The sequence below is a fragment of the Serinus canaria genome, chromosome 18 (genome assembly GCF_022539315.1).
Source record: "Serinus canaria isolate serCan28SL12 chromosome 18, serCan2020, whole genome shotgun sequence".
In the NCBI taxonomy this organism is placed as follows: domain Eukaryota; kingdom Metazoa; phylum Chordata; class Aves; order Passeriformes; family Fringillidae; genus Serinus; species Serinus canaria.
In genome coordinates this window covers 8,787,405-8,807,557 of record NC_066331.1, presented here as the reverse complement: position 1 = coordinate 8,807,557, position 20,153 = coordinate 8,787,405, and the positions used below count along the sequence as shown (strand labels likewise).

General features: G+C 45.8%; 1 protein-coding gene across 1 annotated transcript in view; it reads right to left on the bottom strand.

The window, feature by feature from the left end:
- TBCD (tubulin folding cofactor D) overlaps window positions 1-20,153 on the bottom strand; it is a 123,642-nt gene that overhangs the window by 2,083 nt on the left and 101,406 nt on the right. The window contains exons 33-39 of the mRNA XM_030232879.2: window positions 19,328-19,466; window positions 11,959-12,080; window positions 10,971-11,048; window positions 5,445-5,534; window positions 4,976-5,063; window positions 2,478-2,587; window positions 6-90 (exon numbers count right to left, since the gene is read on the bottom strand). Of these exons, the coding sequence (XP_030088739.2) occupies window positions 6-90; window positions 2,478-2,587; window positions 4,976-5,063; window positions 5,445-5,534; window positions 10,971-11,048; window positions 11,959-12,080; window positions 19,328-19,466 (712 nt within the window). The remainder of the gene's footprint in view (window positions 1-5; window positions 91-2,477; window positions 2,588-4,975; window positions 5,064-5,444; window positions 5,535-10,970; window positions 11,049-11,958; window positions 12,081-19,327; window positions 19,467-20,153) is intronic.

The following is a 20,153-nucleotide window of genomic DNA, read 5'->3' as shown; positions in this document are numbered from 1 at the left end:
CTCACCTTGGCCACCAGCTGGGGTCTGGGCACTTTCATGAGGTCGCAGAGGCAGTTCCGTCTCTCCCTCACCACGGGCAGCTCTGCTTCCCTGGGAGAGCAAAGGTTATTTCCAGTTCATTCAGAGAAATCCACAAACCCCCCCAGTGATCCCTGTCACCCCTGCACCACACGGGGTGGGTCCTTTCATGCACATTTCAAATGGCAGGAGTTTTTTGTTCTGTCACATCTGAAGGGTAATGGAGCATTTCTGTACCACCCCAAGTCAGATAAACCACAAATACACACCAGGTCTGCCACAGGTCTAATAAAATGTCTATTTTTAGCTAATATCAGCCACTGGCTAATAAAATGTCCAAGATTAGAGTTTTATATTAAAAAACCCCAGTTATTTGTACAACTCTTTCAACTCTTTTGATTAGAAGTTCATTTAATTTTTCTCTAAAGTGATTGGATTTGGAGAAGACCCTCCCATCCCCCTCTTAAGGAAAAAGCAAAGAAGGGTGAGTTAGAAATAACTTCAACCTTTTTTTTCACACCTTGGACAATTTGCCTTATTTACCACTGGAAACTTTCCTGTGGCTAAACAAAGTGTATTATTTATAGAGTAATTTGTTTAAACTCTGCATGACACAATTGTTTGATAAAGTCTCTGGAGTCCCAGCAGGAAAATATGTGCATCCCATAATTACCATAACTCCTTCAAATTCTCATTTGGCTTCCTGCTGCTAATACTTGGGGTAATTCAGAATTTAGACTGATTATTTTAGCACTGGGAGAGCGTGAGGAAAACAAGCAGCTCACTGTGACACTCAACAACAACTTCCAATCTCTTTTTCTGCAAATAGCTCAAATCTACCAAGATAAAACAATTAAGTTTTGAGTAAATGAGCTCTTTGTCTTTCATCTCAGAGCCATGGCCACAGTGCAGCAGGGCTTGCTCCAAGCCAGAATAAGCCAGGCACACCCTAAAAATGACAGGGTGAAAACAGAATATTCATTTCCCTGGAGTGTTTTTCTGGGGAAGTGTTTTGCTTTGATTTAGGAACACAGTTGTTTGTGAGCAGAGCTGAGCTGCCACTGCTTTTCCTGTAGCACTGTGAGTGCTGGCCCTGGAACCATCCCTGGGTGACAGCACTCAGCTCATCCTGCAGAGCCAGCTAACAAATTCCTCATGCAATTCCTGCCCTTAAATGCAGGTTTGTAATGGAGCTCTGAGTCACACCCAACACAACCCTAAACTTCCACCTGCAGTTAAACAAGGAATTGTAACTGCTGGCAACCACTCCTTCAAACCTGAGACTCTTGTTCCAGTTTTGCACTGGAAAATTCAGAAAATAAAAGCAGCAGCCACCCCTCCTAATGATAAACTCAGCTTCCTTTACACAAATTTAAAGTTCTTTAAGCTCAAGCACAGAAATAAACTGGAAACTACACAGAAGTCAAACGGTGTAAATGCAATCTGCAACTCTGTCAGCCACCCTTAAGGCGTATTAGTTCTTTCAGCTTGTCTGGGATAAACTTATTTCTATGAAATGTCAATGAACACAAAAAGCTATTTAATATAATGACTAAATAAAATATAAATTTTTCTATATTTGTCTGTTCTCTGCTGTTTGGGGCAGCTCCATGGGCCAGGTCTGTGACAAGGAAAAATGAATAAACTAATTATTATCTTAAAATTCTGTATTTTCTCAAATCTTCCAGGCTTGCAGCTATTTATGAGCCTGCCCAGGTGATAATGCTCAATGCTAGAATTTGCAGAAAGGGGAAAATCCAGTGCCAAAATGCTGGTTCCCTGCTCCTGTCACTGCAAAGGTGCTCATGGAATGATTCCTTTGCTCTAAAAGTCACTGGATCATGCTCATGAAGAACAGGGCCCTCTTCCCCTGCCCCTGGAAGAAAGTAAGTTAAAAAAAAAAAAAAGAATTACATTCTATGCAGTGGTTGTTTAATTCATGCCATCCTATCCTGGGAAACATCTAAACTGCTCCAATTCCAAATCTTTGCTTGAATACAAGGCTTGTAGCATGTTGAGTAATTACATTTCATGGGAGATTTGAGCTGTTCTGCTAATTCTGTTGTTTTCCAGCTTGCAGAGATCCTTCCTTTCCCCAAATCCTGCCAGTGCTCGTAAATGCCAAGAAACTGTCTGTGCACTTGAAGTCTGACTGTTTGCACAGCCCAGGCTCTGCTTCGTGGAAAACTTCCAAGATTTCCTCCCTTTTTATGTTGTTAGAAAAATATGGCTATTTTACTTGATCTAATGGTGATTTTATACATCCCCTTCCAGTGGGCCAGTCTCCTGGAGAGCTCTTTGCACCAGAGGAATTCCTTGCAGCACTGCTGTCGTGGAAGCAACAGAGAGCTGAACCTGAGCTACCACTTCTTACAGCTTCCCCCTCCCCCAGCTTTCACAGGCACTGAATTTGGTCACTCCAGGGCCCAGGGGCTGTTTGGGGGCAGCACTGCACTCACCAGTTGGTGTCACTGAGGATGGCCATGGCCTGGTCCATGATGGCTGGGTCCACCACGTCGCTGTAGGTCAGCAGCATCTCGTACACCTGGCTGGCCGTGGTCTTCCGGACCTGCAGGGAGAGCAGAGGCAGCAAAGAGCCAGGCCAGGGCCACAGGGGCTGCTGAGGGCAAGGGACCCACAGGGACCAGCCAGGCCAGCTCCTGGGAGCAGGCAGGCCAGCTCCTGGGAGCAGCCAGGCCAGCTCCTGGGACTTTTGTTTTTTTTCAGTCTTCAGGTTGTTTATTTTTCTCTTATCAACAGCTCAGCATGCTGTCTGCATCTCAGGCTTAGAGTACAAAGAGGAGGCACCAAAAGTCACCAGGCACAGAGGTTCAAGGTCTTTTAAAGATATTTTTCCAATTAACTCTTAGAAGGTATTTTATTTCTATCTTTCTAACAATAATTAATTGTCTGTCCAATATCTGCATTGCAGTTCTTTCTAACCAGTCATCCTGTGCCACCAACCCTGCAGAAAATGGAGCAGATGAAGAACAAGAAGGAGATCAGACAATGCCCAAAATTCTCCATCTTGCCCTCTATCTACCTCCATACTAAAAACCCAAAACTCTTTAAGTTTTTCCCCCTGTGATAAACTACACCACTATGTATTTCACACACTCACAGATTCCAATTCATCCCAAAGTCTGGGAAGCTTTCTCCATGGACAAAGGTTAAAAGCAGTGTTCTCCTGGGGATCAGGACTTCTCGGGGCAGGCAGAGAAATGTTCCCTGTGCCCTGGGTTCCAACACCCCACCACCCTCTGGGGGAAGAACCTTTTCCTGAAATCCAACCCAAACTTTCCCTGACACAACTTCAGGTCATTCCCCAAGTCCTGTCACTGGTCACCACAGAGCAGAGATCAGTGTCTGCCCCTCCTCTGCTCCTCCTCTTCCTCTCATGAGGAAGGTGCAAGTGCAGTGAGGTCTCAGAGAATTCCAGAATCACTGGGTTGGAAGAGACCTTCAAGATCATCAGCCCCAACACCTCAGCTCACCCCTGGCCCCCAGTGCCACATCCAGGCTTTGTTAAACACCCCCAGGGATGGGGACTCCACCACCTCCCTGGGCAGCCATTCCAGAACTTTATCACCTTTCTGGAAAACACTTTTCCCTGATATCCAGCCTGGATTTCCCTTGGAGCCTGGAGGCTGTGAGCTCTGGTTCTGTCAGTGCTGCCTGGAGACAGAGCCCAGCCCCAGCTGAGCACAGGCACCTTTCAGGAGCTGTGAGTGATGGGGGCACCCTGAGTCTCCTTTTCTCTCCAGGCTGAGCACCCCCACTCAGTCTCCTCCAGCTGAACACACCAAGTGCCCTCAGCTGCTCCTCACAAGGGTCCCTCAAGTCCCTTCCCATCCTCGTGGTCTCCCCTGGATGTTCTGATCCATGGGGAAGAGCCCAGGGCTGCTCCTGGTGCTGCTCCCTCCCTCTGGCTGCTGCCATGGCATGGTGGGCTCTGAGTCCACTCCTGCCTCTGGCAGGGATTTCCTGCAGGAAGGGACCTCAGGGAATTTCAGCACCTCAAGGGGTTCCTGCTCCTACACTCAGTGCAGTATTTCCCATTTGGAAGGTGACATCTCTGTCCCTCACAGGGAAGGATTTCAAACATGTGAGACTGGCCCAGCTGGAAAGGGCCCAACTTTGCCAAAGGAAGGCAAAGGAATTTCAGGGATATCAAATCAAATTGATCCATCTGTAAAAACCAATGATGTAAAAAACCAATAAACCACAGAACTTCTGATCTCTCTCCACCTCTTACATTGTGGGATTCCTCATGGAGCAAGTACACACAACATGAAATGGAAGAGAAACCTGAAGCACCAAACTTTGCAGAGTCAGGGCAATGCAAAAAACTAACCCCAAGCATTCCTAAGTCAACACAGATTTTAAAGGACTAAAATAATATCATCACACAGATTATCTCTTGTAAATTCTCAGATGTTTGTGTCCTGTTAGTTACAGGAAAAAGGTAAAAAGCCTGCTAAACCTTCCTGCACTGCACCAGCTTTTGTCACACCTGAAAAAAATGTTTCTTTTTCTTGAACCAGCCCTACTCCAGCATTGCTACTCTCAGAATGTCACAGAACTGACAGTAACTTATCTGGTTGGAGCTTTCAGCACTACATGATGAGCAGGTCTCCCCAGAAACAAATGGCTGAGGCACCTGCACTGCTCCCAGTTTAACCAGTAAGGGCAGGAGGTGGAAGGGCAGCACGTGTGGCACAGCAGGTACATGGCAGGCAGGCAGCAGCCTGTGCCAGGGGGCAGCACTGCAGAGAGCATGGAAATTATCTGCCCCTTGCATTTCCACTGCAGAGAGCAGACCCTTGAGAAATAAAGCCTGTTCTAAACATTAATACCTGCTAAAGAGAATGCTGCTTTAACACACTTTGAATTATTTCTCACTTGTAAAGTATTGTAAAGAATAGAGCTGATCATGTGCAAGCTCTTCAGTACTTACTATAGGGAAGGGATGGCAAAGGAGGAGAAACAACTGGAAGAAAACTTTCTCTCTCATGTCTCCTAGAAATTGAATCAGGCCACAAAATCTGGAAAATATCAGAAAGAATCAAATCTTGTGCTACAACTGCACAAGTAAGTTTTGAGAACTAGGATGGACACTGGAAAAAAGGGAGGGAGGGGAAAAGAAAAAGCAAATTATTCCTTTTTTTTTCTTTCTCTACAAAGAAAAAGCAAATGATTCCCTTAAAGCATCTTAAGGACTATAAGAAATTTAAACCTTGCTCATCTTTATCACATCACATGTTTCACTTCAACCATCCAGAACTGTGAGACTCCCACAACCTTCAATCCCATGTCTCTGTGTGTATTTTCCATTTCAATTCCACATGAACCAGACCTCCCTGTTCCATCTGGCAAGTGAGATACTCCTCACTTTCTGGGAGAAAAGATTGATTTCATTAACTCACACTCCGATGCTGGAGCGAAGCTTCCGGATGTCTTTGGACCTTCTGATCTCTTCTTTACAGAGAGCAAACAGCTTCACTGGGAAGGGATGGCTGAGAATGGCAAAGAGAGAAAGAAAGATGAGCAGAAGGTTTCAGCAGAATTTCAAAGACATTTCAGGACTGTCAGGATGCCAAACTACCATTCCAAGGCAAAGCAAGACACACTGCAGGGTGGTTTGTGCTTCCCCCCAGCAGCTCAGGAGAGTTTGGCCACCACGTTCCTGAGCCTTTTGTTTTTTAACAAGAGAGGGAAAAAAAGATTATTAATTATTTACATTGCTAATATCTGTGTGCTGAGGAGTGAACTCCTTTTAGCCAGACAGGTTCAGTCCATGCAGGATAACTGGCTTGCCATGGCTTGTGGTTAAGCAGTGTGGAATGATCAGAAATACTGTGTCAGGAATTACATGTTACTCAGTCTGTGTGTCATCATGGTCATTCCCTAAGATCTCCAACCAAACTTTACATAAAGGAGATGAATGTTCTCAACTACTTCACCATTTCACAGCCCAAATTCCTTCAGTGATTCCAGACAACGTAATTAAACACAGGGCTCACAGTTCTGTTCCATGGCCAGGCCATGAAGCCATCTTTAAATATATTTAGCAAATTCTTTTCTTTTTCCACACAGTCTGGGAAACGTGATTCTCTCAGCTCTTTCCCAGACACTCGTACAAACACAAGTGCTGTTAGTTATTCCAAGGATCTATTAAAGAGAAGGAAAGAGCGACTAATGCTTTCATTTCAGTTCAAATTATTTAATCTTTTACTTGCCACACTCAAGGCTGAAGTGCCATAGATGCAAAAGAAACTATTTCATATTTGTCTAGTGAGCACAATAACTTCTAGGCTGTGTATTTTGGAAACCTCACTGCATTGTGTATGGCAAGCAGAAAGCAAAAATAGTAACATTCATTTTCTGCTACTGCAGTTCAAAGCTGTGCATAAAAACTGCTGAAGAAAGCTGGGTACTGTCATCTGTTGAAGGGCAGAACATTTAAAATAAGATGTTTATAGGAGTGCCAAGATGTTTTGTTAAAGTAATGTGCCTTGTCCTGTAGAGGTTTCCAGACAAGAGTTAGTGGTTTTTAATGACTTTTTAAAAATTTGTAACAAAATCCTGGCATGTACTGGCAACAGTGACCTGTTTAAAAAAACCTGAACAACAAATAATGGTAAACTGAGGTAAAGAATTCTACACATGACAGAACAACAGACACCAGACAGAACAACAGACATCTGCATGAATGAGTGTGTGTGTCTACAGGCATGGATTTGTCTGGGTTGGTGAGGGAAGAGCTCTCTGAATGCTGAGGTATGTTCTGTCTTACCTTGGTGGAATTTCTCCCCCTCCCACCCCAATTACACAGACCCTGTGCAAACAGCTAATTGCAATCCCTGCAGTGCATGCCTGCCTCTCAGCAAGGCCAGGCCATGCAGGGAATTAGGTGAGATTCAAACTGCTTCAACAGCAGGGACATCACTGAGAAGGGGAGCAACAAAGAGACCAGTTGGAAGAAGAGCATCTGGAACAAATTTAAAACATGGAACCTCATGAGCAGCATTTGGTGTTTAAAACAGATGCACTTTCCTTTCTGTTGGTTGCCAATTCTACATTTGCAATAACCAAACTTAACCTGTGTGTGATCTCAGATGACTCAAATAGCTTGGCCTCTGTAAAGGAAATTGAGAAAATTCCTTCTCCTGTGTGGGCACTGTGCCAGCAGGAACAGCATCAGCACTGGGGAAAGAGAGTTCTCTCTGCATTCTGTGGACTGGGGACACGTGGCACTGCCAGGGGTGCTGCTGTCCCTCCTCCAGGTGAGCTGGGTCTCAGCAGTGCCACTGCCAGGGTGGAGCTGCCATCAGCCCCTGTCAGCTCTCTGCTGCACAGCTGTTCATGCAAGAGCAGCAAAACTGCTTCAAAACCAGGCCAGGGGAGCATGGATACATGGAAATTATCAGCTGGAGATCAATGGGGACACAGACTTTCTCAGAGCACTGCAAGATCACCAGAAAAAACCAGAGAGAATACATTCTGTTAGGGTGTGAAGTACATCCATGTAGGAGAGAGAAATGCCATTTATTACCCCAGAGAGCACGAGATCCTGAGCTGCCACTCCAAGGCTGCTCTGCTTTCATGGCACTGAGTATTATTCCCATCTTATCTGAGGAGCCAGCAGTCGCCAGGGCAGCCCCAGCAGCACAGGGGATCCCTCACCCATGAGCAGCAGGACCCTGCAGCCACAGGAGATGTGACCAGTGACACTCCAATGCCAGCTCTGCCAGTGGCCTCAGTTCACTCTCCTCTGTCCTCCCTGCCCTCAAGGGTCCCCCCACCAGCCAGGTACAAGCTCTGTGCTTTCAGAGCAGCCACTGGAGAGGTCCCAGCAGCCCAGAGTGCATTTCTGAGAGCTCTGCTCCAAGCTGTGCCTGCTGCCTCCAGCAGTCCCCAACCCACAAACCCCCTGCACTGCCACCAGAGCAGCTGCACAAACTGCTCAGGGATGGAATCAGGAGGGTTTGGGCTGTGTGAGCACAGAGCTGAGGGCTCTGCTGCCCTGCTTGGTGGGAGCAGTCAGTGATGCTGCAGCATCCCCAACACTTCAGCCCAGCACCCACCTGCCCTGCTGCCAGGAGAAACCTCCCTCCTATTCCCTCCCTATTTCCCTTCCTATTTCCCTTCCTATTCCCTTCTTATTTCCTTCCTATTTCCTCCTTATTCACTCCCTATTTCCCTCCCTTCCCCTCCTATTTTGGCACAACTTGTGGGACAGAGGAAACCCCTCCAGCCCAGTGGGAGAAGGGCACATTTCAGCCAGAGCAGCTCTCCAGTGCCACTCATCCTGCAGTGACACAAACCATCCCTGTCAGCACGAGGGAGGGGGAGCCTCAGGTGCTGGACAGGTTGATGTCACCTCAGGACAGGCAGGAAAGAACAGCTGGAATATGCCTGACAGCACTTCTTTTCCCTGAGCCAAGCACAACAGAGGAGCCAGCTCTGAAAGCCTTTTGATGACCCTGGTGACACTGAAGTTGATTCATTTCCAGCCCCACAGGACAGGAATTCACCCCACACCCCCATCCCTGCTGCTCCACACAAGGTAAATCCACCTCCCTTGAGCACAAACATCCAAACCAGGAGAGAGGAGCAGGAACACCAGGGCTCACTTGTCCTGCACAGAGATCACACACCAACCACACAGAGCCTCCCCAGCACTGAGATTCAGCTGCAGAAACACACCAGAAATGTTGAGCTTTATATTCCAAACTCTAGAAGGGTGGGGAAAGGCAGGAAAATGCCTGGTGGGTTCCACCTGTGCAAGGCAGGAGTGACACCCTGTGGCAACTGGTTTTAACTGGAGCACTCACAAGGTCAAACTGATCCTGCTCCTAATCCTGGTTAAATGAAGCCCTGTTGGATATTTCCCATTCTGGACTGTGGGTGTTTTATTAGCAAATAAATGTGTGGGAGAGCAGAGTTTCCATTTCAGACTTCAAAATGCATTTGCAAACACTTTTTCACAATGCAGCAGTTGCCTGTTTGGTGGCTGGTTCAGGTATAATCCTGACAGACACCCTCCATGCCAATTCCCTTGCTAAAACTCCATTCAGCCCAACATGGTAAAAAAATATTGAGGGAAGGAAATGAAATGGGAGCTGAACATCCCAAGGAAATATACACGAGATACATGCTTGTATCTCAATTTGTGTTTCAGGCACACTCTACCTGACACTGCAGCACATGTGGCCTTTCCATGCCACCAAACAGAGTCTCCATTTTCCCACCCACCCTCTGATGTTCTTACCCATTTTTATGGAGGTTGCTCTGGAAAGGGAACAAATGGTTCCATTCCAGACACCAGAGGCAAAGTCAGGCTCTTCTCTTCAAAAAGGAGCAGGTGGCATCCAACAGCAGGGGCAGGCCTTGGAGCAGGATCAGTGGATCCATCCCTAACTACACCCAAAGGACCTACCAGAGTAACAAAATGCACAAAAGGGAATTTTGGGCTCCCCCATCGCGTGCTGATCCACACACAGAGCCTGGCAGAGCCCTGGGATTCACCTGGCTCCCTCTGAAGTACCACAGTAACTCAGCCATGGCCAGCTCTGCACCAGGAGGCACCTACATTCCCAAAATCTGACACATGCAAGAACCAAACTCTCCATCTTTTAATTGCCTGCCCCTCCAAGTTCTGCACTCCAGGCCAGCATTTCACTCCCTTGACATCAGCATGATCCACTTGGCTGCTTCTTTATTCATTTGCTTTTTTGGTTTCATCATCAAACTGGAGGCAAATACATCTGGATCAGCTTCAAAATCTTTCCCCCCATAACAGCCCTAGATTTTATTTCAGGTCTTTTACACAAAGCATCACAATGGCACCACAGGGCTGAGTCTGAGGCACTCACACAGCAAAGGCATTGCTGCTCCCACTTGGTTTCTGTTCAGTGACCTGGGAGACAAGACTTTGACTGGAATTTCCACCCATAATCTCTCACCTTCCCCAGCAGGGATGGCTGGAGCCTGGGTGGAAGCCCCAGATCAGTGGCACAATTATCAAACCGAACAATATTCACTCCATCTGTCCTTGACTCACTTTAAATTCTCATTCAAACAGGGACTGCCAAGTGCAATTTCAGAAATATGATCTAAAACCACACTTCAAGAGAAGAGTGGGCTCAACCAAAACTTTCAGAATGATGAAGGCTCTCCAGATTTATCTGCTGTGAGCAGTTCTTGAATCAACAAGTTCCCAATGCAGTATCTGTGCTTGCAGGATCTCTGTTGCACAATTCTCTAAATTTACCTGCAGGTGTGCCAAGATGCTGCCAGGGAGAGCTTGTGGAATAGGTTTTAATATTACTGAAATTAAAATCATTCTTTTCTGAAACATCTGCAAAACCCCCATGATTTCACCCTGGAATATCTCACTCACATTTACCTGTTCCTAAACTGAACACTTTCCACTGAGCTCAGGGTGGAAGAGCTGGGACATGACTTTTTTATTATTATTAGAATCATAATTAACATCTTTAGAGATATTCCCATGAACCAAAGCAGTGGGACTGGGGGAGCCATGGCTTGTAGGCACAGAGGGCTCTGCAGCAGCACACAGGACACTGCCAGTGCTCAGGGCTCCCAGTGCAGCAGGGAATGAGCTCCAACCAGGAATTTAGGAAGCTGGAAAATGAAGAATGGATCTGATACTGGTCCAAGAATCCCAGGTGAAACATGCAAATTGCATTTGATTAATGTCCTGGCTGTCAAACAGGGAACAAGGAACAAACTTCTACACAGTCAAGAGGGTCAAGGATTTTGTCAAGACCCTTTCAAGGCTGTTTGTCCCACTTGGGGAAGGTTAAAGCATTGTAGTAGAGACTCACACTTGGAGCCCTGTGCACCCCCAGAGCAGCACCCAGGGCAAGACCGAGGTGCCCTGATGCACAGTGGGAAATAAACCAAAGAAACTTCCAGCAACTTACTTCTCTTGCTCAGTGAACATATCAAAACAGCCATTTGCCAGCATCTGGTCCAGCATTGTCAGCAGAGGCACAGACACCCTGAGGAAAGAAAATGATTCAACAAGCTAAACTCACTTCTTGGCATACAGATCTATACTATTTTTAATCAGAAACAAAGAAGGAAACTTCCTACATACCTACACACAGGTAAATTAGAACTCTGATTTACAGAGTTCTAATTTCTGATTTACAATCCTCCTTTTAGAGGAGGGTTGCTCAGGACCTTGTGTGTGTTGGCTGAATGAGGACATTCCCTCCCAGCCAAAAAGGAAAAAAAAACCTAATTAACAACACCCCTGCTTTATATCTGCAGGGTCCTGAAAACACAATTGACAGTATCAGAAAATATTAATGTTTTCTAGAATATGAACAATGCATTCTACTGACTGTATCAGAAGTTACAGAACCAAATGACCCAACACTTGTCAGCTGGAATAGCCATGGCCATGTTTTCAACACTTGAGGCAAGAAACAAAATAAAATAGTGACAGAACAAGGGGGAATGGCTTCAAGCTGAACAAGAGTAGGTATGGATGGGATATTGGGAAGAAATTCTTCCCTGTGAGGGTGGGGAGGCCCTGGCACAGATTGTCCAGAGAAGCTGTGGCTGTCCCATCCTTGGAAGTGTCCAAGGCCATGTTGGATGGGGCTTGGAGCAACCTGAGCTAGTGGAAGGTGTCCCTGCCCAAGGGAGGGGACTGGAATGGGATGAGCTTTGAGTCCCCTGCTACCCAAACCCTTCCATGATTTAAAAACTTGAATGTGCAAAATATTTCACCGTCACTCCTTGGTCACATATTTCACCTCAGGTCCTGCTGTACCAAAGAGCTCAATTAAAGCACATTCATGAGCCTGGATGTGCCACACATCTGACTTCCAAAAGGGAAGGGGAAAAGGGGAAGGAAAGGGAAGAAGGGTTCAAGGGAAAGCAGCCAAGGAGAAGCTTTACCGATCATTCCTCAGGTTGTCCTCAAAGACCTTCAGCAGCGTCTCACAAAAACTCTCCAGAGCTCTGGGGTCACTCTGGATCTTCTTCATGTAGTCAAACAGGCTCTGGGCAGAGTATCTGAGCTGCAACACAAGGAACCTCCAGTGAAGGGCAGGAAAAAGCCACTGCCACACCAACAGGGGCTGCAGGACTGCCCTGCCCTCCCAGCTGAGCACAGCTGCCCTGGGACTCCCCTCCAGCAGCAGCCAGGGCCACAGAGCAGCACCAAAACCCAGCAGACCATGGCTGTCTCACCTGCACTAACCCACTTCCAAGGAAAGTTGGGTTGGGTTTTTTCCTTTTTAGGCTGGCAAACTTTTGGGTTTTTTTCCTTTTTAAGCTGGCAAACTTTTGGGGTTTTTCTCCTTTTTAAGTTAGCAAACTTCTCCTTGGCAAATCTAAGTTGGCCACTTTTTAAGGACAAAGACCACATTAAAGGCTGATTGTTTTCTTTCTCTCAATATAAAACATCCTCCAACCACTGTGATTATCCTGCCTCACTTCAGAGAATAACACTGCTATGATCTGAAGGTGAAGGAGCACACCAGGACTTCAGCAAGGAGTATTTATGAAACAGCTGATGGAACTGAACCATGCAGATGAGCTCTTGGGCCACACAAACCACCAGTAAAATCAGGTTAAAATTACACCCAGCTCAGAAAGAAATACTGACTGTTGGTTTAACTGCATCAATCTGACCAGCCAGCTTGGCAAGATGGCAGAGGAGGGGGCAGTGCTGCTGCTCAGGGCTCAGCTGGACACTGTCCCTGGGGTCACACTGGCCATGAAGCATCACAGCATCACTCAACAGCTCCCCACTGGATGGGATACTGGGAAGGAATTCTTCCCTGGGAGGGTGAGAGGTCCTGGCACAGGGTGTCCAGAGCAGCTGTGGCTGCCCCTGGGTCCCTGGAATGTCCAAGGCCAGGTTGGACAGGGCTTGGAGCAGCCTGGGATAGAGGGAGGTGTCCCTGCCATGGCAGGGGGAGGAGCAGGATGAGTTTTAAGGTCCCTTCCAGCCCAAACCACTCCCTGATTCCAAGATCTCCAGGAGCCATGGTGCTTTCCAGGCCAGCTGCTCCCTCCCAGACCTGCTGGGGGAGGGGAGCAGGCACAGCCTCTGTGGGAATCCCCTTCTCCTCAGAAGCCTGACCATTTTATCAAGGAAAGAAAATAAAATATTGGATGAGGATGAGAAACGTCACAAGTGTCTTCCCAAAAGCAAATGAGAGAAATCTATATTTAAACATTTTATCTGACAAAGCTCATCTCAGTAACATTTATGAGTGCATCAGTACCCAAGAATAGAAACAATTTAGCCTTGGCTCAAAACTCTGATTATTTTCCCAAAGCTTCAGCCTGCAAACAGCACAGCCCAGCAATCCTGGGAACAGCACAGGAACAGCCTTCACACTTTGCTCTGTACTGAAACATCCTGGGCAGTGCAGGAGCAGAAATATTTCTTTAAAAAGGTCAAGCAATTTGGAGAAATTATTCAGGTATGCTGAGTTTCAGAATGACAGCCAAATGTCAGTAAAATCTGTGCAAGCAGCTACACTGAACTGAGCCCAGAGGGGTTCTGTCACACTCCAGAAGCAGCACTGGTGTGTGCCCCAGTGTGCCCAGTATAAACTGGTCCTGACACTGAATGGTCTTCTATATATCACAGGATATGTAACTGTAAGAGAGATTTCCTGAAAATTCAAAACCTGCTTAATTATTATATGCTACCCTTTAAAACAATCTGTGCATTTAAGATTATTATAAATAAATTTAAAATGTTGTGTCTTTATATCTTCCAAGAGCAGAGATCAACAACAAGCAGAGGAAATCCCATCTCAGAAAAAAATCAGAGGTGGTGTCATTTTCTCTCCTATTTCTTTTGTCTCTTAAACCACCTCAGAGATCTCACACCATTTTTTTTTAGGAAGTTGAATGACTCAGTGGTTTCTCTGCAGATCCAAATGACTTGAAAAGGCAAGAAAGTGCTTGAAAGAAAAGGGCAACAAGCACAGCTCCAGGTGAGGTGCTCCAGAGCTGTGCCAAACCAAGGCAGAGCAGCAGGATATCAGAAACACTGGAGAATGAGGACAGCACAGGTAATTAATACAAAAATGCAGGTGTGGATAATCCATCATGTAACTGCTTGGGAGACTGAAAAATGGGGCAGAATACTGGCAGAAACTCCAGCATAACATGACATGAACAGTTTAAATCCTTATTTCCTCCTCAGGTGAGGAGGAATAAAAAATCCTGCTGTCCCAGCCTCAGTATCTGAGCTGTAATCTCAACTGCTCCTGAGTATCTGCAGAGAAGAATATTTCCAAATGTCTTCCTCATCTATGCAGAGCACAAATTCACACTGCATCAAACATGTGACATTTACCTTTCCCTGGGGTTCCACAAGGACTGGGAAAGGAAATTAGGAGGTTAATGGGCTGGAACTGGGACAGCTTTGGAAACAAATTGAAGAGGAGGCCTGAGAATGACCTTGTTCTTATAAAACAGCAAAACCAGGGTGTGCCAAGGTGTGACTGCCCCAACACTGAGGGCAAGAGCAGATGCTGCAGGGACAGGAGATAACAGAGCACAGAACAGAGCTCAGAGGCTCCCTGCACCTGGTGACACTGATGCCTCAGGTTTGGCTTTTCTATTTTTCAGATTCTGTGCTGCTTTAGTGTGTGGGTCTGGGCTCACATCAGGGGATGGTGAGCTCTGCACAGAGCAGGGAGACAAAACAATTCCTGCTCCAGGACAAATGATCCCAATCTCAGCCCAGGAGCACAAACCCCGTGGGCTGGAGAGAGAAAAACAAGGGTGGGACTGGATGGGCTAAAGCTGGGCTGGGACAATGAACTGCAAGGGGCAAATGGAGCAGAGCTGATCCCAGGGAGAGACCCCGTGCCCGGCCGTGCATTTTGGGGCCATTTTGGGTCATCTTGGGTGCAGCCCTGGCTGGGCTCTGGTGCTGCCCAAGGTGGATCCATGGAGGAGATCCTTGGAATAAATCCCTGCTTTATTCTTTAGCTCTGTCCAGTCTCTGCTCTAGCTCAGCCTTCTCAAGGCATCAACAGAACTAAAGTCCTGAAGGTTCAACCTCCAGAGCCAGGGCACAAGGAGGAGCAAGTGCAGCTCCAGCTGCAGCTCCTGCAGCTCTGGGCAGGTTCCTGGTGAGGTTTCTACACAAACCTGCATCCAACTGTTCCCAGTCAGCTGTGCAGAACAGAGTTACAGCACTTCCAAAAGCGGCTTTGAGGAGTGATATGGTCAGAAAGAATTAGCTGAAGCCAATTCCAGTTTGTAACAGAGCATCTGTTACATCCAGAATCTCAGCTCCCCATCAGTGATGAAGGCACCTGATCCACATCAGGGCTCTGGTTTGTACTTTCAGCAGGGATGCCTTACATGAAGCAGGAATATCATAATTCACACTATTTTTCTCTGTAAGAAAAGAATGACTGGAATTATTCTCAAGTGTATTTTGTTCAAGAACCTTCAACCAAGAAAAGAGGATTTTGGGCCTCTTTCTTCCACCAAATATGCATTGATTTGCATACAATTTGTCCCAGTAACCAGATGTTTTAGAATATCATCTTCTAACATCTCAATATTTTTGTTTATGAGATCTACACAGTAACACAGCTCTGGTACTGCCTGGGAGGAACTTTAAGAGTTTAGAATACGTTGTTCCTTTTTTTTTTTTAAAAGCTTTACTTAATTTCTATACCACTTTAAAATGCAATTTTCACTCTTTAGGGGGAAAAGGAATCACGGAACATTCTGTGCTTCAACAAACTTTAGAATGTAATGTAGTTCAACAGTAATGAAATTATATCAAAATTATATCCTGACTCCTGGAACTGCAGGGTTTGTGCCCTGGAGAAAGACCAGCATTGTACATCTGATCTCCACAGACTGAGGGGTTTTATGCAGCCATAAGAAATATGTGGGCCAGATGTATAATTAGAAGATTCTTTTACACAGAGAAAGTGCCCTTTGAACCGTGGTGATGGAGCAGAGTGCCAAATCCCACAGGGAATGACATCTTCTGTTTTTCCAGATTACTCCCAATGCCTGAGCTGCAATTCTTCCAGCAGCCCCACTGCCACCACAACACTTCAGAGACCCCACATGGCTCACTCCAGAAAATCTCTTTAAAAAGCCAAACAAAGAACTACTTTTGCTAAATAGACTGCAGAGCAATTTTAGCTGCAGCCAAACTGCCCCTGAGCAGGGAATTACAGCAGAGCCTTTCTCCTGTGGATTCCCTGGGATGGCTAAAAGACAAACTGACAGCTGAACTCAGATCCTCCTGCAGTACATACAAGAATCTCCTTTCTAACTTCCATGTCCACGTGTGTATGTGCACAGATATTTTTGAAGTGAGAGAGGGAAGCCACAAGAACACACACATCACTGCAAGAACACAAATTCCAATAATCTTTTCCCCCAGTCCATGATTTTAAAAAGCTGCTTCTTTTGTATGGATTTAAAAGGATTGCTCTTAAAATTTTCTATGAATGTTTTAAATCAGTCTCTGGATATTGAGCAAAGAATGCTACAGGCTTTGACAGACTAATTTGAATAGCAGTCACTGTAAAGCACATCAATTCTAATTTCCATATCACATTTTAGATATCAAAGGTAATTCAGCACACACATACACTCCCAAGTGTAAGTGCCCTCCCTTGCCTTTCTAGCTGACTCAAGAGAGAATTAGCTCATCTTCTTCCTAAAGCCCTGGAGAACATTTTAGCAGAACAAGCCTCTAGAGTTAAAGAAAGCTGGAGGGTCACAGAAAAGTTAACATTTCACAATCCCAGTTTGAGAACACTGCAGAAGGTTTCCCTTAACACACTGTCAGATGGTAACAAGGGAAGGGAGCTGCATGGAACTGAACTGTTCCAACTTTTCATAACTAAATGCAACCAGGAGTTTAAAAAAATGAAAATATTGAATAAGAATTTTCCTCTGACCCCAGCTAGCAGCCAAAATGTCTGTTTCTCCAAAACCTTCCTCCTTTTTTTACTTAGACAAATAACTTTGGTTTTGGTGGAGCCTCCTATAATTAACTGTGCTTGACTGAAAGCTGAATTTCATGGGCATGTTTGCCATTAAAGAAATCTGTTAAGAGTTACATTGTCTATCTGATAATTACTGTCACAAACCAACACACACATGTTTCCAAAGTTCTAAAATAGCTTGCCATGTAATTAGTTGCCATTTTAGAAACACTAAAATGCTCAGAATTGGTTTAAACACAAGAGACTGCACAGACACTGAATTCTCTGCTCCACCAGCCCAAAGGCTCACAGACATCTCTTGATCCCAAGAGCAGAACCCACAGCAGAAAAAAAAACCACTTGGGCAAGCTGTGACTGACCAGGGGAAGGCATGGGAGACAAGCTCCAGGTGATGTTAACTCCTTCTTCTGTGACCCAGCAGGAGCTGCTCCCCCTTTCACAAAAATTTTGTTTCTCAGCACTTTTCTACCAGTTTTCTTAATTTGAGATGGAAATCTTAATTAGAAACACTCTTAACCACTGTTGGGGTGTTGACTCACAGCCTCCTCCTCTTGTTACAGGACCACTGGGATTTAAAGACTTAACTGACAGTACAAAATATTCTGTTACTGCTCTGATATTCCTCTGAACCAGGTCCTCACCCCCAAAATTATCTCCTTATATTTTACATCTTTGGCTACAATAAATCTAAAAACATTATAAGCCAAATACCTGGAAACCAAGAATTCTGAAACTACCAATGCAAGTTGTAATAAAAGGACAGAAGGATACACTAAAATTACAAATATGTAGGGAAATATTTGGCAGCATAGCAGACTGCCAAAGTCAGTGATAAAGAGACTGTTCATGCCAGAAGAATGAAATAAGGATTGCAAAGCTCAGAGGATTTAGACAGACATCTGAATGATATTTCTTTGTAATGAAATTTCTGACATCTCATTGGAATTTTAGCAGAAAATGTATCAAAAATAATTTTAAAAAAAGAAACCTGTGCATACTGTTAGCACCTCCTGACAACCACCAGTTGGCACCTTGCATCAGGTGACAAATGAACTGGTTTTCACCTCATTGGAGAAGAGCAATCCCCGTGCACTGAGCTGAGGGGCTCTGCTTCTGATCCAGCTGGGAGAGTCAGCACAGGGCTGGGATTGTGGGGCTGGGACTCTCAGGTCCTGCCAGGCCCGGAGAGGACAAACAAAGCACCCTCACTCCTTGTTCCCTGCACACTCAGCTGTCTGGATGCTGAGAATTTTAGACTTTCTGTGCTGACAGACTCTGACTCCCAGGAGAGCACTGCATGTGACCTAAGGCCATGGAGAAGGCTTTCCTGTTCTTCTTCACCTTCTTCTTCATGGGTTTGGCTGGTATTTTGTAATTGGACAGAAAAGGCTGCACTGTGGACTTTGAGTGATCAGTTATTGGGTTAAAAGAGAAAATAATTCAGGTGTCATGTCTTAATTGGACAGTTTAGCCTTAAGAGATAGTAACAAGAGATAGTTATCCACTTTTGTGCCTGGTTAATGAAAGGCTGCAGAACTCACTGCTGTGAGACTGTAAAAATCAGCTAAGCCTGAACATGAACTATTGTCTCAAGTGCCTTCAACCCGACCTCAACAGAGGCAGAAAAAAGAAGGCAAAAACCAGCACCCAGCAAGTCAAGAGAAGGACACTTGGAAAGGAGAGCCAAGAAGGGCAGCAGGTGAGCAAGCAGGGGTCTCCCACCACCATCTACTCAACAGCTGATCAAGGACAGACCTACCCCAGGAAAGGGCAACACACCCAGCCAGCACTGATGATGCTGATGATCAGCAGCCTCACAGACAGAGCTGAGGATCACAGCAGGCTGAGGATCCTCCAAGCACAGACAAAGCTGACAGACTCTGACTCCCAGGAGAGCACTAAGGCCATGGAGAAGTTTTCCTTGTTCTTCTTCACCTTCTTTGTGGGTTTGGGTGGTATTTTGTAATTGGACTGCACTGTGGACTTGGAGTGATCAGTTATTGGGTTAAGAGAGAAAATAATTTAGGTGTCATTTCTTAATTGGACAGTTTAGCCTTAAGAGACCTTGCAACAAGAGATAGTTTTCCAATTTTGTGCCTGGTTAATGAAAGGCTGCAGAACTCACTGCTGTGAGACTGTAAAAATCAGCTAAGCCTGAACATGAACTATTGTCTCAAGTGCCTTCAACCCGACCTCAACAGAGGCAGAAAAAAGAAGGCAAAAACCAGCACCCAGCAAGTCAAGAGAAGGACACTTGGAAAGGAGAGCCAAGAAGGGCAGCAGGTGAGCAAGCAGGGGTGTCTCACCGTGGTCTCAGTGAGCCCCCCCACGGACACAGAGAGCCCCAGCAGCACGTGGTACTGGTAGGCTGGCAGCCCCAGGAGCTGCGTGATCCGCGGGAACGCCTCCGCCGCCGCGTTCCAGTTCAGCGTCTCCTTCTCCCACCTGAAAGGGAAGGGAAAGAATCAGCCTGGGTGGGGGGCACTGCTTTTCTCCTCCTCACATTGCTCCTCCACACCAGGGAGGAAGTGTCTGAATTATCTAGATATCAAATCAAGCATTGGTCTTTGAGCATATGGGGAAAGTGCAAATCGAAGCTTCAGCCAGATTTGGAGGAATCTCCAAACCCTTGTTGTGACCCAGGGAAGATGTGAACTGCACTTTCCTTTCCCCAGGCACTTTTGCCTACTTTCACAAAACAAGTTTCTTTCTGCAGTTTCACTCTGTGCTCTCTCCCACCACCAGCTACCCAAGGACAGACCTATCCCAGAAAGGCCAACACACCCGGCCAGCACTGATGATGCTGATGATCAGCAGCCTCACAGACAGAGCAGAGGGTCACAGCAGGCTGAGGATCCCCAAACACAGAGCTGGATGTTCCCCACATGTGACAATGTTCACAGGGGTCATGGGAATAGGGAAGAGATGAGGAAGTTGATTCTATGTTTCAGAAGGTTTGATTTATTATTTTATGATATATATTATATTAAAACTATTCTAAAAGAATAGAAGAAAGGATTTCATCAGAAGGCTGGTTGAGAATAGAAAAGGAATGAATGATAAAGGTTTGTCTCTGACTGAGACAGTGTGGACAGCTGGGCTGGGATTGGCCATTAATTAGAAACAACCAGA